The sequence below is a fragment of the Dipodomys merriami genome, unplaced genomic scaffold (genome assembly GCF_024711535.1).
Source record: "Dipodomys merriami isolate MVZ:Mamm:240054 unplaced genomic scaffold, mDipMer1.0.p SCAF_2, whole genome shotgun sequence".
Taxonomy (NCBI): domain Eukaryota; kingdom Metazoa; phylum Chordata; class Mammalia; order Rodentia; family Heteromyidae; genus Dipodomys; species Dipodomys merriami.
The window spans coordinates 50,830,310-50,849,147 of record NW_027203381.1 but is presented as its reverse complement, the minus strand read 5'-3'; the positions used below and the strand labels follow the sequence as shown (position 1 = coordinate 50,849,147).

Below are 18,838 nucleotides of genomic sequence, written 5' to 3'. Positions count from 1 at the left end.
CTGGCTCCTTCCCACTAGGGTCCTAAATATTGATGAGACATGCCAGGTCACTCGGTATTGTGGGCAGGAGGACAGGTGTTACTGCCTTCCACAAATACATTTGCTCTGCTTCCTTTTTGCCCACTCTGCTTTCTGATGAAGAGTAGTTGTAGTGGACAAATACAAGGTCAGAAAGATGTGTGCAACCATGGATGTGTGTGAGGTGGGGGGTGGGGTGGGGTGGGGGGGACTTAATGCTCTCTCTTCCATTTGCAATAAATTCATCTCATGACAAAGCTCAGGACAATGCAGGATGCCATAGCCCATCCTCCACCCTCAATACTCCAGCCCTGTTCTCCCTGGCAGATTGCCTTTCCCCAGGCCAAGCCTTGAGAATTGGGACCTCTTGTCCCACCCAGTTCTTTTTTTTTTGGTCGGTCTGGGGGCTTGAACTCTGGGCCTGAGCGCTGTCCCTGTGCTCTTCAGCTCAAGGCTAGCGCTCTACCGCTTGAGCCACAGTGCCACTTCGGTTTTCTAGTGGTTTATTGGAGATGAAGTCTCACCGAGTTTCCTGCCCGGGCTGGCTTTGAACCGAGATCCTCAGATCTCAGCCTCCTGAGTAGTTAGGATTATAGGCATGAGCCACCGGCGCCTGGCTTCACATTGCATTTTCTTACCCAGCTCCAGAGTCCCTTTCTTAGCTAGCTAGAAGGGTCTCCTCACAGGTAAATCATTCCTACCCTTGTCTTGATAAATAGGCAGAATGCTCAGCTTTATTTCTCCTTTGGCTGGAGAACATAGGATCTTAGATTGTAGAAACATTTCTTTCCACCTCTAGCTCTCTAGAGCAGAAAATGCACTTAAGAGGGTCCAGTCCTATTTGACTACCCTTCCTTGTCAACATTGTGTTTTTTTTTTTGTTTGTTTTGTGTATGTTTTATGTTGTTGGGTTTTTTTCTTTTGTGCTAGTACTGGGGCTTAAACTTGGTCTGGGGGCTGTCCCTTAGCTTTTGTGCTCAAGGCTGGTTCTCTACTACTTGAGCCACAACTCTGCTTCCAGCTTTTTAGTGGTTAATTGGAGATAAGAGTCTCAGGGACTTTCTTTCCCCAGCTGGCTCTGAAGCATCATACTGAGATCACAGCTTCCTGAGTAGTTAGGATTATATAGAAGTGAGCCACTGGTGCCAGGCTGTTTTTGATACGTGATGGTCTTTACAGAACAATTGAGCCAGTAAAGTCATATTAAAAAGGCTTTTATGAAGAGCAGCAGTCCCCAGAGCCCTGTTTTTATTTATTTATTTATTACTATACATATTATTGTGAAAATACGATACAGAGGGGTTACAATTACATGAGCAAGGTAATGAGTACATTTCTTATCAAGCATTGTTGCCTCCTTCCAGTTTTTATTTTTCTGTTTTGTACCTGATTTCTGTTTAATAAGAACCTGCTGCTGTTTCTTTCTTTCTTTCTTTCTTTCTTTTTGTCGATTGTGGGGCTTGAACTCTGGGCTTGGGCGCTGTCTCTCAGCTCTTCAGCTCAAGGAGAGTGCTCTACTGCTTGAGCCACAGCGCCACTTCCGGTTTTCTAGTGGTTTATTGGAGATAAGAGTCTCATCGAGTTTCCTGCCCAGGCTGGCTTTGAACCTGGATCCTCAGATCTCAGCCTCCTGAGTAGCTAGGATTACAGGTGTGAGCCACCAGTGCCCAGCCTGCTGCTGTTTCTTGAACCATGTTGTACACCTGCCTTTTGTTTGGTTTCACTCTATTCTTTTTCCTCCTCTTTCTCATTCTCTCCTCTTTTCTCTTCTCTTCTGAAACAGGTGTTATATACCCAGGCTGGCTTTGAACTGGTGATCACTGTATGTGCCTCAGCCTCCCAAGTGCTGGGATTACAGACATGGACCACCATGCCTGGCTTTCATTAAGTTCTTGAGGAAACTGAATCAGGTCCAGTTTGGAGTTAACATGCGTAATGTGTTTGTGAATACTCTTGCAGTGCCTATTGGTTATGTACAAATGCTTTTCATTGAGAAAGATTAGCATTAGGAGTGGGATTCAATTCTGTCATGGATTCTCTGAAGGACATGTAACCAGTTCACACTCTGGCAGCATTCAGTTTTCTTGCTCTGTCTTCCATAACCCTGCGAATGGCCTGCCCTTTCTGCTGGATTTGAGGTGTTTTATTGTGTTTCTTAATGCCTTTGTGTATGTTTTATTATTATCTATTTGTTTTTTAAATGGTGGGACTACACTGAGGAGAAACGTACTCACTCAACATTTATTGAGCACTCTGACTTAACTTTTACTCAGAGGAAAGTCCTAGGTAGGGTCCTGTATTCAGAGACCAGAGTAGCTGCTGTGTAGGGACCAGACTAGGCTGTCTGATTGGAAGCCAAGTGCGAAATGAGTGGACCTGACTGGTTGTGTGAAGAAGCGGGTAAGAAGGATATATTTGGAAGACTGAGGGGCCAGGCTTTACCATTAGATTGTGTGAAATACAGGAGGCTCTGGGATGACAGCAAGGGCCTGGAAAACTGGTTGACTGGATTTGCCCTCTCTGGAAACTGTAGAAGAAGCATTTGGAGGTGGAGTTACCATACCTAGCTCTGTTGGCTTAGGATGTCTGATGCTGAAGCAGAGGGTATTCCTTTCTTTTGGGTTTGGAATTCTGGCTTCAGTGACTTAAGGTCCATAGTACATAGATTAAACATTAACTGTGGAGGGAATCACACGGGGCCAGGAGGTCTGTGAAATTCCTGCTTAGTTAGTGAGTAGCTGAAAAGCATTTATTAAAAAACAGCACACACTAACTTATTGCTAATTGCAAACAACCATGGAAAAAGCTTCAGCAGGCAACTTGTTTCTGCCACCTTTCCACCCTGGGATATTCCTGAAGGGCAGGATGTTGATTTTAAGATTGAAACACCTGATTGAAAGTACTGCCATTACCTTTCCACTCTGGCTGGGAAAGTTTATGAATTAAGCTTTTTTTTTTTTACCTAGTATTTTAGCTTCTGGTTAGAAACAAGGGGTGTGTGTGTGTGTGTGTGTGTGTGTGTGTGTGTGTGTGTGTGTGTGTGTGTGTGTGTGTGTGTGTGTGTGTGTGTGTGTGTGTGTGTGTGTGTGTGTGTGTGTGTGTGTGTGTGTGTGTGTGTGTGTGTGTGTGTGTGTGTGTGTGTGTGTGTGTGTGTGTGTGTGTGTGTGTTTTGGAGTTTTGCTGTGAATCATTACGTTTTGTTCTGTTATTACATTTTTGTTCTCAGGAAAACTTGTGTGGTATGAAGTTCTATATGGGGGTGTACCTCAGCTTGTGCACTTGGACCTTGGCATCAATATCTCCTGTAGTTCTTAAAACAACCCAGCATCAGCTAGGAGCCAGTGACTCAATCCTATAATCCTAACTACTCAGGCAGGAGGCTGAGATCTGAGGATCATGGTTTAAAGCCAGCCCTGGCAGGAAAACTCATGAGACTCTTATCTCCAATTAACTGGTAAAAAAATCTAGAAGTGGAGCTGTGGCTCAAGTGGTAGAACACTAGTCTTGAACAAAAGCTCAAGGACAGTGCCTGAGCCCTGAGTTCAAGCCCCAAACAGCAGGTATTTTATCACAGTCTCAGTCATGGACAGAACACAGCCAATTTACAAGATACTTAAGCTGTCAGATGGGGAGAAAGTGTAGACACAAAGACCATGACACACAGGTCCTGCACAGAGATAAATATGACTAGAATTAGGGAGGAAACCCAGGATGGCCAGAAGAACTTGTGGGCAGGAGGCTCTGTGAATAGTAAGGTGAAAAATTGCTAAGGGCTGGGTGATATAGGACTTAGAGTGAGTTCTGAGAGCAGTGGGCAGAGCCTTGGGTAGTTTTCTTTGTAAAGTGCTCTGATCTATATCACAAATCTACCACCAGTTTCTGGATGAAGGTGCCAGCATAGATGGTTGGGTATGTAATTATTTTCACAGCTGTTTCCCAAAAGGAGACCCAGCAAGCGTGAGCTACATGAAGCCTCTGTCCTCTCAGGTATCGTCCAGCTATGGAGTCCCTGTAGGCACTGGTTCAAGAAGCAGATACTGACATCCACCTATAGGTCATGTTGGAACAGTGCAGACTCCTGGTGATCCTCTTCTCTCTGGGATGTGGGACTGTCCTAAACCTCTGCCTCCATGGAGATTGTCAGAGCTGTGGGTCTCAGACCCCAGCCCAGATCTGCACAATGACATCTTCCTTTTCAACAAGATCCCTGAAGGTCTGTTGTTCTATCCTCTGCCTAACATGCCTTTGTCTCTCAAACTTAAACACACACACACGCATGCACGCACACACACACACACACACACACACACACACACACACACACACACACACACACACACACACACACACACACACACAGCCCTTAGACTTTCCTACCCCGAGCTGTCCTCACTGTAAAACATGCAAGTGCAGTGCTATATAACCTGCCCAGTCTAGCTCAGGATTTAGGATACCTAGAGGAGGTGGGCCAAATGTTGGAGTGTAGAATTTCTAGACAGAGAGCCTGTGGAGATGCATTCGATGAGGGACTGGTGTGTGCAAATGATGTAAGAAAATTAGTATGGTGGTGCTGGGCAGGATATTGCAAATACAAGACAGTGAAGGCCTAGGACAACAGGTAGGTAGAGGTCCATTGGGACTGACAGTGGCTAGCTGCGGTTAATGGACTGTAGGAGCCACTTTGCACTTTTTGTGTTATCCATCACACAATCTTCTAGAATAGATATCTGTCATTTTTGCAGCCCAGATTTTAGAAATGATACCACCTGTAAGCTTTGAGTGGGACTAGCCAGCTGGGCAGTGAGGCAGGGTGGGAAGGCAGGGAGGAGAAACTACTAGCAGTTCATTTCTGTATCCGTTCTGAGGTCTTCTATTTCAACATCAGATGATGCTTACTTACCATAAAGCACCTTGGAGAAGAAAGGTCATAGTGAGCAAAAAGATGTCAAGCCTGGGAAGTCAGGCAATTGATAGGACTTTTGAAAGAAATACAGGACTTTTGAGTGGTGACTGGTTTTGGAGGAAAGATCTCCGGTCAGTTTTAGATGTTCTCACTTTATCATCATGATAAGGAAGACCTCAAGTGAGAACATATGAAAGGAAGGGAAAAGTTCCTGGCTGGAATTGGAGGGGATATTTTATTTCATATGCCAGGACTGGTCCTTCCTATAGCATCCAGATTAATTTCTCTCTATGACTCTGTATTTGAGTCTCCCAGGGGTTCTTGGAATCACAGAAGGTTGGTAGAAGGTGCTAGAGCTCTGGTGTCTGCCCAGTCCTCACTCCTAGATGTGCTGCAAAGCCTAGTCCTTCGCCCAGTACTGTGAGCCTAGGGAAGCCTCTGACCTCCTGCATGAGCCTCTGAGGTGTCTGATGCTGTTGTTCCCCAGCCAGCCTCAATTCCTGCAATACAATTAAATTTTCACAGGTTTCTGAGCAGGAATGGTTGTACTCTTGATTCACTGCCATATCTCATTTTGTGTGATTTGTAAATTAGGTAGAAAAGTTCTTACGTTATGCCCAAGTCTCATAAATTTGACTTCATAACGTTATAGGGGTCAAAACTATTCTGCCATTTCATTTTGAGCAGTTCCTATCAATAAAGTTCCATGCTACTTTCAAAATTGTGTTTTTGCTCTTGCCTAAAACAACAGCTACTTGGGAGACAGAAAGAAGAGAAAAAAAGCATAAAAGCTAGGAAAATACTAGCTCATGTAACAAGCTAGAGAGAGGAGTAGAACAAGTGGTAGAACAAGGTCTTGGAGTCAAACCCCAGTACCACCAAAAGTAAAAAAACAAGAAACAATGGCAGCAAAAAAACCCCAAAAGAACAAATTGGATGTGATAGTGCAAATTTGTAATCTTGGAAGGTGTAACTAGAACTGCAGTCTGAATGCAACCTGGGGTGGTGGGGGAAATGACAGAAGATCCTACCTGAAAAATAAACTAGAGCAAAAAAAGGACTGGAGGTGTGGCTCAAGTGGTAAAATGCCTGCCTAATAAGCAGAGGCCTTAAGTTCAAACCCCAGTACTGCCAAACAACAACAAAAAGTGTGTTTTTCTTTTTCTCCAAAGAAAACTTGTTTCACAGGTAGGACAAAATAACTTCAAACAGTGAAACTCTTATAAAAAGTCATGGTTGGGAGATTAGAGCTTCCCAGAACCTCGGAAAACTTGGTGTGATAGTAAATAAGCCCTGTTGGCAAAATAGTATGGTCCGTAGATTTTGTCTCTTCAGTCAGCCCTTGAAGAGAGAGGAGTTTGGGGGGAAAGGGGACCTGCAATTTTTTCTTTTTTGTCGATCATTGGGCTTGAACTCTGGGTCTGGGTGCTGTCCCTGAGCTCTTCAGCTCAAGGCAAATGCTCTATCACTTGAACCACAGTGCCCCTTGGTGATTTATTGGAGATAAGAGTCTCACGGAGTTTCCTGCCCGGGCTGGCTTTGACCTGAGATCCGCAGATATCAACCTCCTGAGAAGCTAGTATTATAGGCATGAGCCACTGGTACTCTGCGGGGATCTGCAATTTTAACTTGCCTCCATGCTTTTATTCTAGATCATTAGAAAAGCCCTCACTGAAGAAAAACATGTCTCAACAAAAACATCTGCTGCAGATCTTGTGACAGAAACAGATCACCTCGTGGAAGATTTAATTATTTCTGAGTTGCGAAAGCGGTTTCCCTCACACAGGTGAGTGTTTTCTTTAGGAAACACACTCCAATTACACTCACCTCACTCATGGAGGCTAGGTACCAACCAGGAACACTCTACCATTTGTCACTGAGGGTCGAATGTGGATGGACCAGGCATCCCTAGATGCTTGGTCCAACCCCTGATCCTCCATGGTAGGGAAAGCACTGAGCCACTTCTCTTTCCAGAGGAATCTTGCAAAAGCATGACCCATCTGAAGAACGTGCAGTGACATCCTGACAGATGGGCTTGTTCAGCTACCCAGGGACTTATTTGAAGAACAGGACATAGGGTGGACTGGACATGCGGCCTAGCCCAAGCCAGAGCACATGGCAGCCGTCCCACAGAAGTCCTTGATGGGGATGCTGTGCTCTTCTTTGGAGCCAGTGTTCTTCATCTTTTAGGGAGTCTGTGAAAGATTTGATGTAAACCATTTTTCGCTTCCTTGGAAAAAATAAAATAGTTACACAGCATTTTGCATATGGGCCTGGGGATCCATGGGCCCCAGAGTAAGACCCCTCTTTATGTTGGTGGCTCTGTGCCCTTGCCGCAGAGTTGTGGAGAGCAGATATTGTAAAAACTAGTTCGTTGAATGCAGAAAGGTCTCTTTTCTCCCTCATACGGAAGATCCTAAAACTGGAATACCAGCCACTGGGTTTCTGGGCATAGAGTATTGTAACTGTTGGGTTCCACATTTATATGGACTTGGGTGACTGAAATGGAAGACTCTGTCCTTGGTGTGTTCACCACCTGGTAGGTTCCATACACACACACATCCCTGCCATGGATGAATACAGGAACCAAAGAACACATCATAGTTAAAACATTGACCTTCTCTTGTATTGTTCCTTTTGAACTACTTAGGTCTCTTTTAGATGATCTCTTTGCCCTCTAATCCCAGAATTTAGGAGATAGCTGCAGGAGGATAGTGAGTTCCAGGCCAGTTGTGAGTGATGCATTAAGATTCTGTTCTCTATCATGAGTCATCCTTGTGTTGTTGACAACTCTGTGTCTCAACTTCTTATTTCCTATTTCTTTATTTAAAAGTCAAGACTTATAGCATCTGTTGAAATATTTATAATTTCAAGAATATTCATGTAAATTTTAGTTTTTTTTTTCTTGTAGTGCTTGAGTCCAATCTTAATGAAATGGCAATGTTAAAAGAATTTATCATCCAGCTTGCTTTTGGTTTTTGGGGTTTTTTTTGGAGAGGAAAGATAGATACTATAGTAACCAACCAGCTCTTTCTAGGTATTCTACAAAGTTGGCCTGGAGGTTGCTATGATAATAATTGTGGCTGGCTTATCTTTTGGGAACCCAAGAAAAGATTCATGGTCACCGCAAGATTAGGCATAGTGATGTTGTCAGGGGTTCTGGTGTCACATTCTTCAAATAAGCTGCTCTATGGAATGCAAGGCCTGTTACACATGTGTGTATGTGGAAGAGACTCTGTTGTAGGTAAATGTGAATATCCACCACTACAAGTGCAGCTGCTTTCACTGGACCTCAGGCATACTGGGAAAACTGATGCCCGCAAGGAGAGCATCTTAAGGAAAACATAATGTTAGGCTTATTAGAAGCTTCTCCAACAGGCTTGTGTCAGGCTTTCATTGGGAGGAGTCAGACAAATATCCCTGTGTAGGGATCAGTGACTAAGAATCGTGGTTCCTAACCCCAGTCCCCACTTTGGTGCCATTCTTCACCTTAGACTCTGGCTGTTCCATAGGCATTCCCAGGCTTCCTGCCATCTCCTTCCTGGGCTGAGAGCTAGCACAGGGACAAGGATGAAGGTTGGGTGTTGATATTGTTTGTTTCAAAAAGTCAAATGATGGGCTGGGAATGTGGCTTAGTGGTAGAGTACTTGCTTTGTATGCATGAAGCCCTGGGTTTGATTCCTCAGTCCTACATAAACACAAACAGCCAGAAGTGGCGCCGTGACTCAAGTGGTAGAGTGCTAGCTTTTTTGAGCAAAAAAAAGCTCAGGGACCCAAAGTCAAAGCCCCAGAACTAGCAAAAAATAAATAAAAGTCAAATGAAATAGCTTTCAATTCATCTATGTGAGGTTTCGTTTTTGGGTTTTGTTTTTTTTTTTTTTTGGTCAGTTGTGGGGCTTGAACTCTGGGCTTGGACGCTGTCCCTGTGCTCTTCAGCTCAAGGCGAGCGCTCTACCACTTGAGCCACAGCGCCACTTCTGGTTTTCTAGTGGTTTATTGGAGATAAGAGTCTCATGGACTTTCCTGCCCAGGCTGGCTTTGAACCTGGATCCTCAGATCTCAGCCTCCTGAGTAGCTGGGATGACAAGCATGAGCCGCTGGCGCCTGGTGTGAGGTTTAGTTTTTAATCCATGCCTAAGATTTTAAAGTAAAATGGGCATCTAATTATAATTTATAGACAAATTGATAAATATGTAATAAAAGATGTACATATTATAATTATGTGAATTAATACATGAATTATTTAGTTTTTCTGCTTTCAACATTAGATAAGATGTTAACATAAGATTGCCTGTCATTCTTTCTTAGATAGGATTTTTATTCTGGTATTTTGTCCTTCATTTTTATTCTTTAATGAAACAACATTGAGATGGATTGCAACTATGTTTGCTTTTTAATAAACAACACCCTGACTTCTTGTTGGTTTTATTATTTTGTTTTACTCATCTGAGAAATCTAAAATCTTGAGTCCATGATGTTGAAAATAGGCATACAGTGGATTCAGTAGTGATGAGGTTAAAACTTTCTTCTGCTTCTAGCCCTCACAGCATGGCAGATTTCTGCACTTCTCAGCAATCAGTCTTGAATTCCTTGCCTGAGAAGGAACTGCCTTGCCAGGTCCATCCATGAGGTCCCAGCATCTCCCTGTTAACTAGCACACCTTGGTAATGGTAGAAAGCAAACCCACCGAGGAAGGCTAGAGTTTTTACAAGCTGGTCTTGGAAGCATGCTGCTGTTGATGTTGACCACACTAACTTAGCTCAGCCCAGGCCCTGGCTTTGTTGGACTCCTGAGCCTATTTCCAGTTGATGATTTTTTTTTTTTTTTTTGCTTTTTGGGTTTTTTTTTGGGTCCGGTCATGGGGCCTGAACTCTGGGCCTGGGCGCTGTCCCTCAGCTCTTCAGCTCAAGGCTAGCGCTCTACCACTTGAGCCACAGTGCCACTCCCGGCTTTTTTCTTTTTGCTTATGTGGTGCTGAGGAATCGAACCCAGGGCCTTGAGCATGCAAGGCAAGCACTGTACCACTGAGCCACCTTCCCAGCCCCAGTTGATGATTTTGAAGTAGATCTAAGTGTAACTATTTTGAAAATAGCTATTACCCCTGGGTACCTATGCCTCATACCTGTAATCCTAGCTGAGATCTGAGGATCTCAGTATAAAACTAATGAGACTCTTATCTCTAATTAACCACCAAAAAGCCAGAAGTAGAGCTATGGTTCAAGTGGTAGAGTACCAGCCTTGATCAAAAAAGCTAAGGGATCTGGGCGCTGGTGGCTCATGCCTGTAATCCTAGTTACTCAGGAGGCTGAGATCCAAGGATAGTGGTTCAAAGCCAGCCAGGGCAGGAAATTCCCTGTGAGATCTTATCTCCAGCTAACCACCAGAAAACCAGAAGTGGCGCTGTGGATCAAGTGCTAGATTGCTTGCCTTGAGCTGAAGAGCTCAGGGACAATGCCCAGGCCTAGAGTTCAAGCCCCACAACTGACCAAAAAAAAAAAAAAAAAGCTAAGGGACAGTGTCCAGGTCCTGAGTGCAAGCCCAGTACTGGCTCATGTGCACACAAACACACAAAATCTATTAGCATCACTGACAGTAAGTAAACTCTTGTCATCCTCTTCTCCTGAGTGGCGTTGCTGGGATAGTCAGAGTTGGCTCAAGCAGGGAAAGGGAATGAACTTGAACTGCTCAGTATGTCTAGCTACCACCTTTACCCCTTGACAGGTTGAATTCATGACTCAAGTGAACATAAAACAAGTCCTTGATGTGGAAAACAAACAAACATGTTCCTGCCACCACCAGCTAGACATTTACCCATGTTTTTCCTCCTGGGTGCTCATGTTCCTGAGTAAGTTGGGGTATTCGCTGCAGTTCAGAAAGGCTTCAATAGGCAGCTTGGCTCCCCTTCATAGACTAGAAAGACAATTCTGTCTCTCTTGTCAGAGTAACCACTAAGCAGTCGGAAAAGAAAAAATCTTAGAAGTATTTGGTTGTTAACTGTATAGAAAGTTCGTTAGAACTGTTTTTTTAAAGGAAAGTAGCTAAATTATGCAGAACCTGTTGCCAGTCTTCTACCATTATCTTAGTTGCTATCCTCCTCTCCTTCATTCCTTAGGTTTATGTAGTGTTCTGGAGCTCCCTACATTAAGTCATGTGCATCGGTGGCTTTTCTGTGTGTGTTAGAGGTTTTAGGTAGCCATTTCAGTGGCTTTTCTGTCCAAGAGTAGACTTTTCCCCACTCCCTCTGCAGAGATCTGTGTTCTCTTTCCTTCCATAGGTACTAGCTTCCAACATGAAGAAAATGAGGTGTAAATAAATCAGTCAAAGCTCTATTTCCCTTCCCACCTCCATGGAAGAAGTATTTTTGGTGCCAGATAGCCTGAATGTGGATTAGCCAAAGTCGTCCTGCCCAAACTATTACCAGCAGGTATAAAGCAAGCAGAGAACCCAAGGGCATGCCTCCCACCTTCATATGGGAAGGTGGGCTAATGAGCAGAAGGCAGGAAAGAGAAGGTGAGCCCCCTGGAATGAACATAAGTGGCTGCTGGAGAAAGCCTGGGGTCCAGAATGAATATGGTGAATGTCCCCCTCAGAGAGTCATGTAGAGCAGAAGCACCGCAAGAGCCTTTCAGAGCTCCCTGGCCAGTGTCCCACACATGTGGTTTATAGATAAACAGTCTTCCTGGTCCTGCATGTCCTGAGAAGCCCATGGTGAGCTGAGGGGTGTCTATGCTGCCAGACTGCTTCATGCCCACTGGACATTTCTCTTCCAGCCCAGCAGCCTCCTCTCTACTTCCTACTCGAGACCCACTTTAAAAAGTAAAAGGACCCACATTGCTCCTGAGTTTCCTGGGAATTCATCATTGTGTTATCTCTGCTCTCTTCTTGACTTGAGCCTTATCATTTCACTGCTTTATCAGCTTTGTTCCCAATTTAAGCTTTGGCACCTTCTTCTTATGTGTGATTTTAGGGTGTGTTGTATTTTCTTTGAAAACACTACAAAGCCACTCCAGGAAAAGAAAAACATGGAGCTACAGAAGACATTGAAACAGTATTAGTTCCTTAAATCTCTGGCTAAGAGGCAGAGTGACTGCCACACATAGTGCCATCTAAGTGGAATGGGTCTCTGTGTAGTGTCCCATCTTCCCCACTCCACCTCTTGTATCAAGTTCATGGCAGTTTTATCTAGGCCTGTCTGGGGAGCACCAGTCCCTAAGCATGGACTTTGGTTTGCATGCTTGGGTCATGTGATGCAGAAGCAAGAACTGCTAGATGGGGAGGCAGTGCCCAGGAGTGGAAGTATGTCATACAGTCAGAATCCACAAGACTTTTCTGCCTTGTCTGTCCAACAAGCTGAACTTTAGGGAGCAGGTTGAGCCTTTGAGCTCTCTAGCCTGGTCCTCACATCTCAGTGTTCTGTCTGCTCATTTGTGGGATTCTTTAGAGATTATGGGGCGTGGGCAATGATGGACAGCAGCCTGCGTTGATGTATATATAGCATTCCCTTAGCGAATCCTCAGATAGGTTGTGAGATTGTTTGTGTGATGGAAGGGCTATGTATGTGTATATTCCTGTGTATGTGCATGTAGGACCTGAACTTTGTAGCTTGTGAAAGGTACCACAGTGGTTGGAGTGTGGCATGGGACCCCACACAGGTTGCTGTTGACTCCAGATGCAAAGCACTACATTGCTCTGCTGCCCTCTCTAGTCTAACAGATCTGAGCTCTGCCTGTGCTGCTCTGCATAACAGATCCTAGTCCCATGTGTAAGTGTCCAACACTTGAAATGTGGGGAGGAGAGCCAGCCTGAGGACATATATGGCCAGTGATGGTTGTGAATGAACAGAGCAGGTACAGAGGTTTCACTTTTAGGCTTGTCCCTCTTGTTCACAAGCTCTTTGCTGGATCTTAGGGAAAAGTGGAGCCAGGAGCGCCTGGCTGTGGAGGGAAGCCTGGGGATGACCATGTTGATAATTCACCAGATGGCCACATCAGGGCAGGAAATAGCTGTCAGTCATTTTTCTTTCTTAACAAAAACATGTTCGTGGCAAGTCTTGTTTTTCCTCTGGTATAGATGTGGACAGGGCCTGAAGATCTAGTGGAAAACAGGGCTCTGCATTCAGGTACGAAACCAATGTATGCTCAGCTCCTACCACAGGCAGGGCTGGCACAAGGGCCCTACCTTTGGCACACTGGGACAGTTCTGAATATCGCTTAGCACTGCCTCGTGTGCTGCAGAGGTCACCTTGTCTGTAGCCAAGGACCTCCCTGGAGAGTCTTCCAGGGACCACTGATAGGGCTGTGAGGGAGGGGCCTGGCCAGAGGTAGGGCCCTGTGTGCTTCACTCAGCTTGTGTGTGGTAGGGGCAAGAATGGAGGGGTGAGCAGCAGGGTGCTGATGGATCCATATGGAAAAAGCCAGCAGTTCCCTTTTGTCAGGGTTGATCTTGAGATTTTTCTTGTCTTGTTGGGATGAAAGGGAGATGGCGTGTTCCAATGAGGACAATTTAGGGGGCTTATCCATAGAGAGCCTTATTACAAAGGGCTGTTCTGCCGAAAGAACAGAAAATACAGAAACTGGAGACAGATTGACAGGCCTCCCATTCCTGAAGGAGTATCAACAAGGCTTCTGCAAGCACTCAGGGTAGGCGTGTCATGATAACTGTCCCACCCCTCCAGCCCACTCCTGCTTTCTCCCCAGGGGAAGCTGGAAACCAGGGAAGAGGGAATGGGGTTAGAGGTGTGGCTTAGGAGGTAGAGTGCCAGCCAGTGAGAAAAAGCATCAGGTACAGAGTTAAAGTCCCAAAAAACAGGGAGGAAGGGGAAAGGAGATACTAGGCCTACAGAGCTGGTGACAATATTGTCACCTCTGTCTGTGTCAGTGTAGATGACAACCTCTCCATGACGCATGTCACAGTACTGCCAGAGAAAAGCCAAAGAAGAGTCTGTGCCTTGCCCTGCAGGCCAGCACCGTCACCAACTGCTTCATTGGCCTCTTTGCTCCAGGCTGAAGTGTGTGTAATTTAGCTTTTCCTCTGCGGGACTTGTGGTCAGTGTCTCTGTGCTCTTGTGTCTTTCTACCTGGACTGCTCTGTTCTCTTGGGGCTCTTCTAAAACTCTGACATTAGGTGAGACTCTAGGATCTTGGGGGGAGGGTTGGTGCTGGAGATTGAACCCAAGCCTTGTACGTGCTACACACTTTACCACTAATTCACATCCCCAGCTTGGTTACTCTTTCCTGAACCCATGGGGCAGAGGGCTAGCAGACACATGAAGATATTGGCGGTCTTTGAAAGAGTCTGCATGTCCGACCTGCAGAAGTTATCACAAGATCTTTTTAATGTGCCTGTTCTTTACTTAATGCAATCATAAGCAACTTGAGGCACATCGCCTTGCGTTCCTGTTGCAGTTTCTCAAGCTGAATCCTCATCCCTTGCAGGTTCATTGCAGAAGAGTCCACAGCCTCTGGGGCCAAGTGTGTGCTCACCTCCAGCCCAACCTGGATCATCGATCCTATCGACGGCACCTGCAACTTTGTGCATAGGTGAGCAGGAGCTGGGAGCACCATCCTGCTTCAGGGCTTCATGTGTTTTCCGTAAGATTTTGTCTTTCCAAAAGCAGTGTTTTTGAAGGCAGGGCTATGTGTGCAAACCCATAGTAGGTTTATGGTCTCATTAAGATGATCAAACCTTGATATTCTTTTTTTTTTGTCGGTCGTGGGGCTTGAACTCTGGGCCTGAGCGCTGTCCCTCAGCTCTTCAGCTCAAGGCGAGCACTCTACCACTTGAGCTACAGCGCCACTTCTGGTTTTCTGGTGGTTTATTAGAGATAGGAGTCTCACGGTCTCTCCTGCCCGGGCTGGCTTTGAACCGCGATCCTCAGATCTCAGCCTCCTGAGTAGCTAGGATTACAGGCGTGAGCCACCAGCGCCCGGCTAACCTTGATATTCTTTAAGGTTGTATCATTTGTGAGAGACTTTTCTAAAGAGTATGTAAGGAAATCTTGTTCAGAAATGGTCTGGGTGGGGTATGTATTCCAGCACTTGGGTGGCAGATGCCAGAGATTCAGGATTGCTGAGCTAAGGTCCAGACAAGAGCTGCCTTTGGGGCAGTAGTAAAGGTTGTGGGTGCAGAAGACCAGAGTTCAGGAAGGTCAGAGGGGCTCCTGGGAAGGGAATTGAGTTGCAGACCCAGAGAGGTTACCACCATGAGAGCTCCTGAACAGTGGCAGGATGGGCACTGTATATATTACTCGCAGCCATGTGTAGGTAGACAAGGACCCAGAGGCACAGCATATGACATGGCTTCCACTGAGGCCATGTGCCAACCTGACCGTATCTGGGGAGACTTGGTTGTGTGTGTGTGGCAGCCCATGAACTCATGCGAAATAAGAAGCAGAAACAGAGCCAAGCTGTGAGGTTCTTTGTGCTAGGTGTCATTACTTGTTTGCCTCCATAGTACACTTCCATGAAGTAATTCCAGTTCTGTTAAGCATAAACACTTTCCAGACGAGGGTTACCATGAGAACTCAGTCATGCCCAGACAAGGTGACCCTTTCAAGGCTATGGAGTAGTGCCATTTGGTGCTGCCAGGCAGTCACTTCAACTAAAACATGACCTCTTCAGAGGTTCTGCTCTTATGTTTTCCCCGAGGGGAGTACCTGTCCCATTTGTCATCCAAAGTGCGTATAACAGCAATACAATGGGCTAATCCCCATCTTATGAGAAAGGCCACATATTCCTCTGAGAGTTTTCATGGCTGTAGTGGCCTGTGGTCTCCAGTGCTTCCCTCTCTGTAGCCCTTGGGGGAAATTGGGGCTGGAGGAGAAGCTGGGAAAGGAGCATCTACTGAAAACAGGCTCTAGTGTTGGTTTGAACCCCAAGGCCACCTCTGTAAGCTCTCAGTATGAGCTATGGCTCTCATGCTTTGAGCCTTCTGAGAGCCCTGTGGTACTGCGACCACAGCCAGCCAGAGCCCTCCTCTGTGTATGGGACTTACTTGTTTAGGTAGGAGCAGAGTTACAGCCTGGTCTGTAAGTTTCCCCATACCCAGCTCTCAGGATTTCTCTCATGAGACTCTCAGTTGTGTGTCTGCCCACAAGTTTGAGGAATGAGATGTTTCTTCACCCTTGCTGCTTTTTAAATTCTGATGACCTTCACATAAAGGAGACATTTTGAGTAACATCAACAAAATCACATAACCACAGTCAAACTGTGACATAAAAACTATCCCTTTATTACTGTGGCTTACAAGTTCTTGGCTGCTAGAGTTCAGGCAAGAGATAACGACAGAGGAATGTTACTATGGCTCAGAGGGGGCCTGTAGCTCAGGCCGGCCTGTGTGGAGCCCATGGTCCAGGGCCAGTGACAGTATCTCCTGGGCCTCCACACCCCACCCAAGAGGGAGACTGGCCTTTTAGGAGGTCTCTGCCACCTAAGACCACTGAGAACCAGAAATGTCATTATTGAAATTGTCACTAATTGAGCATTAGTTGGTTATGTGGAGTTATTCGAGCCTTCCACGACTTCCAGACATTGCTTCAAAGTTAACTATTTTACATGATGGCCAGCTAGGTATGTTTATCTTGCAAGCAGCTCAGTGAAGTTGTGGAAAGTTGTTTATAAAATAAACAACAGCAAAAACCCAGCCATAGTGCAGAAAGATCCTGACACTTGAAGGAAGGCTGGTGTTGGAGAGCTTGTGATCCCATTTCACGTGACTCATCCTGTTTTCCTTTGCAGATTCCCCACCGTAGCAGTTAGCATTGGATTTGCCGTTCACCAAGAGGTATACACGGTCCTCCTTTGTGGTTCCAATCTCAGCATGCCTGTTTACCCTTTGCCTTGTGCCTTAATCATTACTAGTAAATCCAGTCTATATTTTTCAAATCCAAGGAAGTAAACAAGCACAGGCCAGTTTGTGGGGGGATGGGTTTCTGGCTCCATGGCAGCTACTCACTTCATCCCATGGCTGGCTGGCTCATTTCACAGCTGCTGTGGAAGTCAGTGTTCTTAGCAGATGCTTTAGTCTCTTCTGACCCCTAGAACATGTGACCTAGTCACAAAAAGGCGATCCTATTTTGGGATAATGTTTTTAATCTTAATATCCTATTAATTCTTCTTTACCTCCTCCTGACTATTAGTGTGAGAACATGGCTCTCTCCGGATTCCCAGAGACCTTCTGAACTAAGCAATAGCATGAGACCTGCAGGAAAGTCCTGGGTGAAGGTCAGTCAGCAGGGCTTGGAAGAACCTTGGTAATTAGGACAGGGGCTCCACATCTCTCAAAAGAAGCTCCCTTTAAAATGGCAAATGTCACAGTCATTTTCAGGTCAACATAGACTTCCCAATATAGAAACAGATTATACACATCTCAAGGTACTTAATGTTGGAGATCAGAAAAAAAAAATACTGAAATTTAGGCAAGGAGTTGACAATTCATTGGTATCTCTGTTCAGTGTGGTCACAGAGACCAGTGAATATGTGAGGTTGAGTAGCACTGCTCACCACCAGGTTACCAGTAGTGGGGGAAAGCTTCCAGGAAGAAAGACTGGGCTGAGAAGGCCAGCCACCCTCAGCCTGTCTAGGGCCTGCCATGTCTATCCCACCTTCCTGGAGACTGAACACAGGAGGTGTCTATGTGCAGTGGTGTCTCCGCTTGAGGGAGTCCCTCATTCTTCCTGCCAACCCTCAGGGGCAAGGCCAGGACATTTCCCATGGTCTTGAGGTTCCACCACAGGCTGGCATTGGCCTACACAATTCCAGGATTGGTTAATTTGGACATTCTGGTAGTGGAGGAGGGCAGATAAATATTGCTGGAGAGCTGAAAACTCAGTGTTGGCCAGATGGTCTCCTCCAGGAATGAACCACCTACCTGTAGGGTGGACTCCCATTCCCAGGGATGGTGACTTCACCTCAGGGTCAGACAAGACTTTGCAAAGGCATCTGGCCCGGGTCTTCTCATCCTCCAGAGACAGCATACCAAGCATGCTTGTGCCTGAGATAGAGAGGAATCTGAGGTGCCTAGGAATGAGGTCACCTCATCTTTCTTGTTGGGAGGCTGTTTCTGTCACTTTGTCACTTGAATCAGGTGGGAAGCTGCTGTGGAGTGATTTGCCTGCTGAAGGACAAAGGTTCCATGGAGTCTCTGGTTCTAATGGCTTTATAAAAGCCAATATTTTTCATATATCAACAGCCTGCAGGGCTTCTGATAGGGCTTGAATAGTCACAAGTAGCCTTTTTCTCCTAGTAAAATATAAAACAGATCAAGAATTAAGCTTTTTCAGTAAGTTTTGCTTACAATGGTTGATTGTAGTAGCATTTAGTATAGATATATTAAAAGTTTTTTAAAATCGTTATAAAGGTTATATGTAGAGGGGTTACAGTTACATAAGTCAGGTAAAGAGTACATTTCTTTTTGGACAATGTCACTCCTTCACTCTTTCCCTTAATACATTTTAACTTAAGAAAGTTTGCTATCGGGTGTTTTGGAGGCATGGCTCGTGCTAGAGCACTAGCCAGTAAGCAAAGGCATCAGATCAAGAGTTCAAATTCTGGCCTTGTACAAAAAATAAAAAGGAAAAGGACATTTACTATCATGCCCAGGTCTCATCTGAAATATAATTATTTCCATTCCTGTTTGGCAAGGCTACTTTTGCACATTGTCACTGGGCTGATCTTAGTATCAAGTACAGCCTTCATCTTTGCTTCACTGTTATTTCCTGTGTCAAATGAGAGATTGAATTTGCTTCTTTCTCCCCTGTGCACCTTGCAGCTGGAATTTGGAGTGATTCACCACTGCACAGAGGAGCGACTCTACACAGGCCGGAGGGGCCAGGGTGCCTTCTGCAATGGCCAGCGCCTCCGAGTCTCCGGGGAGACAGGTAGGGTTATTGCAGCTCAGCTCAGCGCATTTCACAGAGAG

At 45.5% G+C, this 18,838-nt stretch overlaps 1 protein-coding gene across 1 annotated transcript in view; it reads left to right on the top strand.

The window, feature by feature from the left end:
* Impa2 (inositol monophosphatase 2) overlaps nt 1-18,838 on the top strand; it is a 40,944-nt gene that overhangs the window by 3,357 nt on the left and 18,749 nt on the right. The window contains exons 2-5 of the mRNA XM_070029615.1: nt 6,574-6,707; nt 14,356-14,460; nt 16,657-16,702; nt 18,689-18,797. Of these exons, the coding sequence (XP_069885716.1) occupies nt 6,574-6,707; nt 14,356-14,460; nt 16,657-16,702; nt 18,689-18,797 (394 nt within the window). The remainder of the gene's footprint in view (nt 1-6,573; nt 6,708-14,355; nt 14,461-16,656; nt 16,703-18,688; nt 18,798-18,838) is intronic.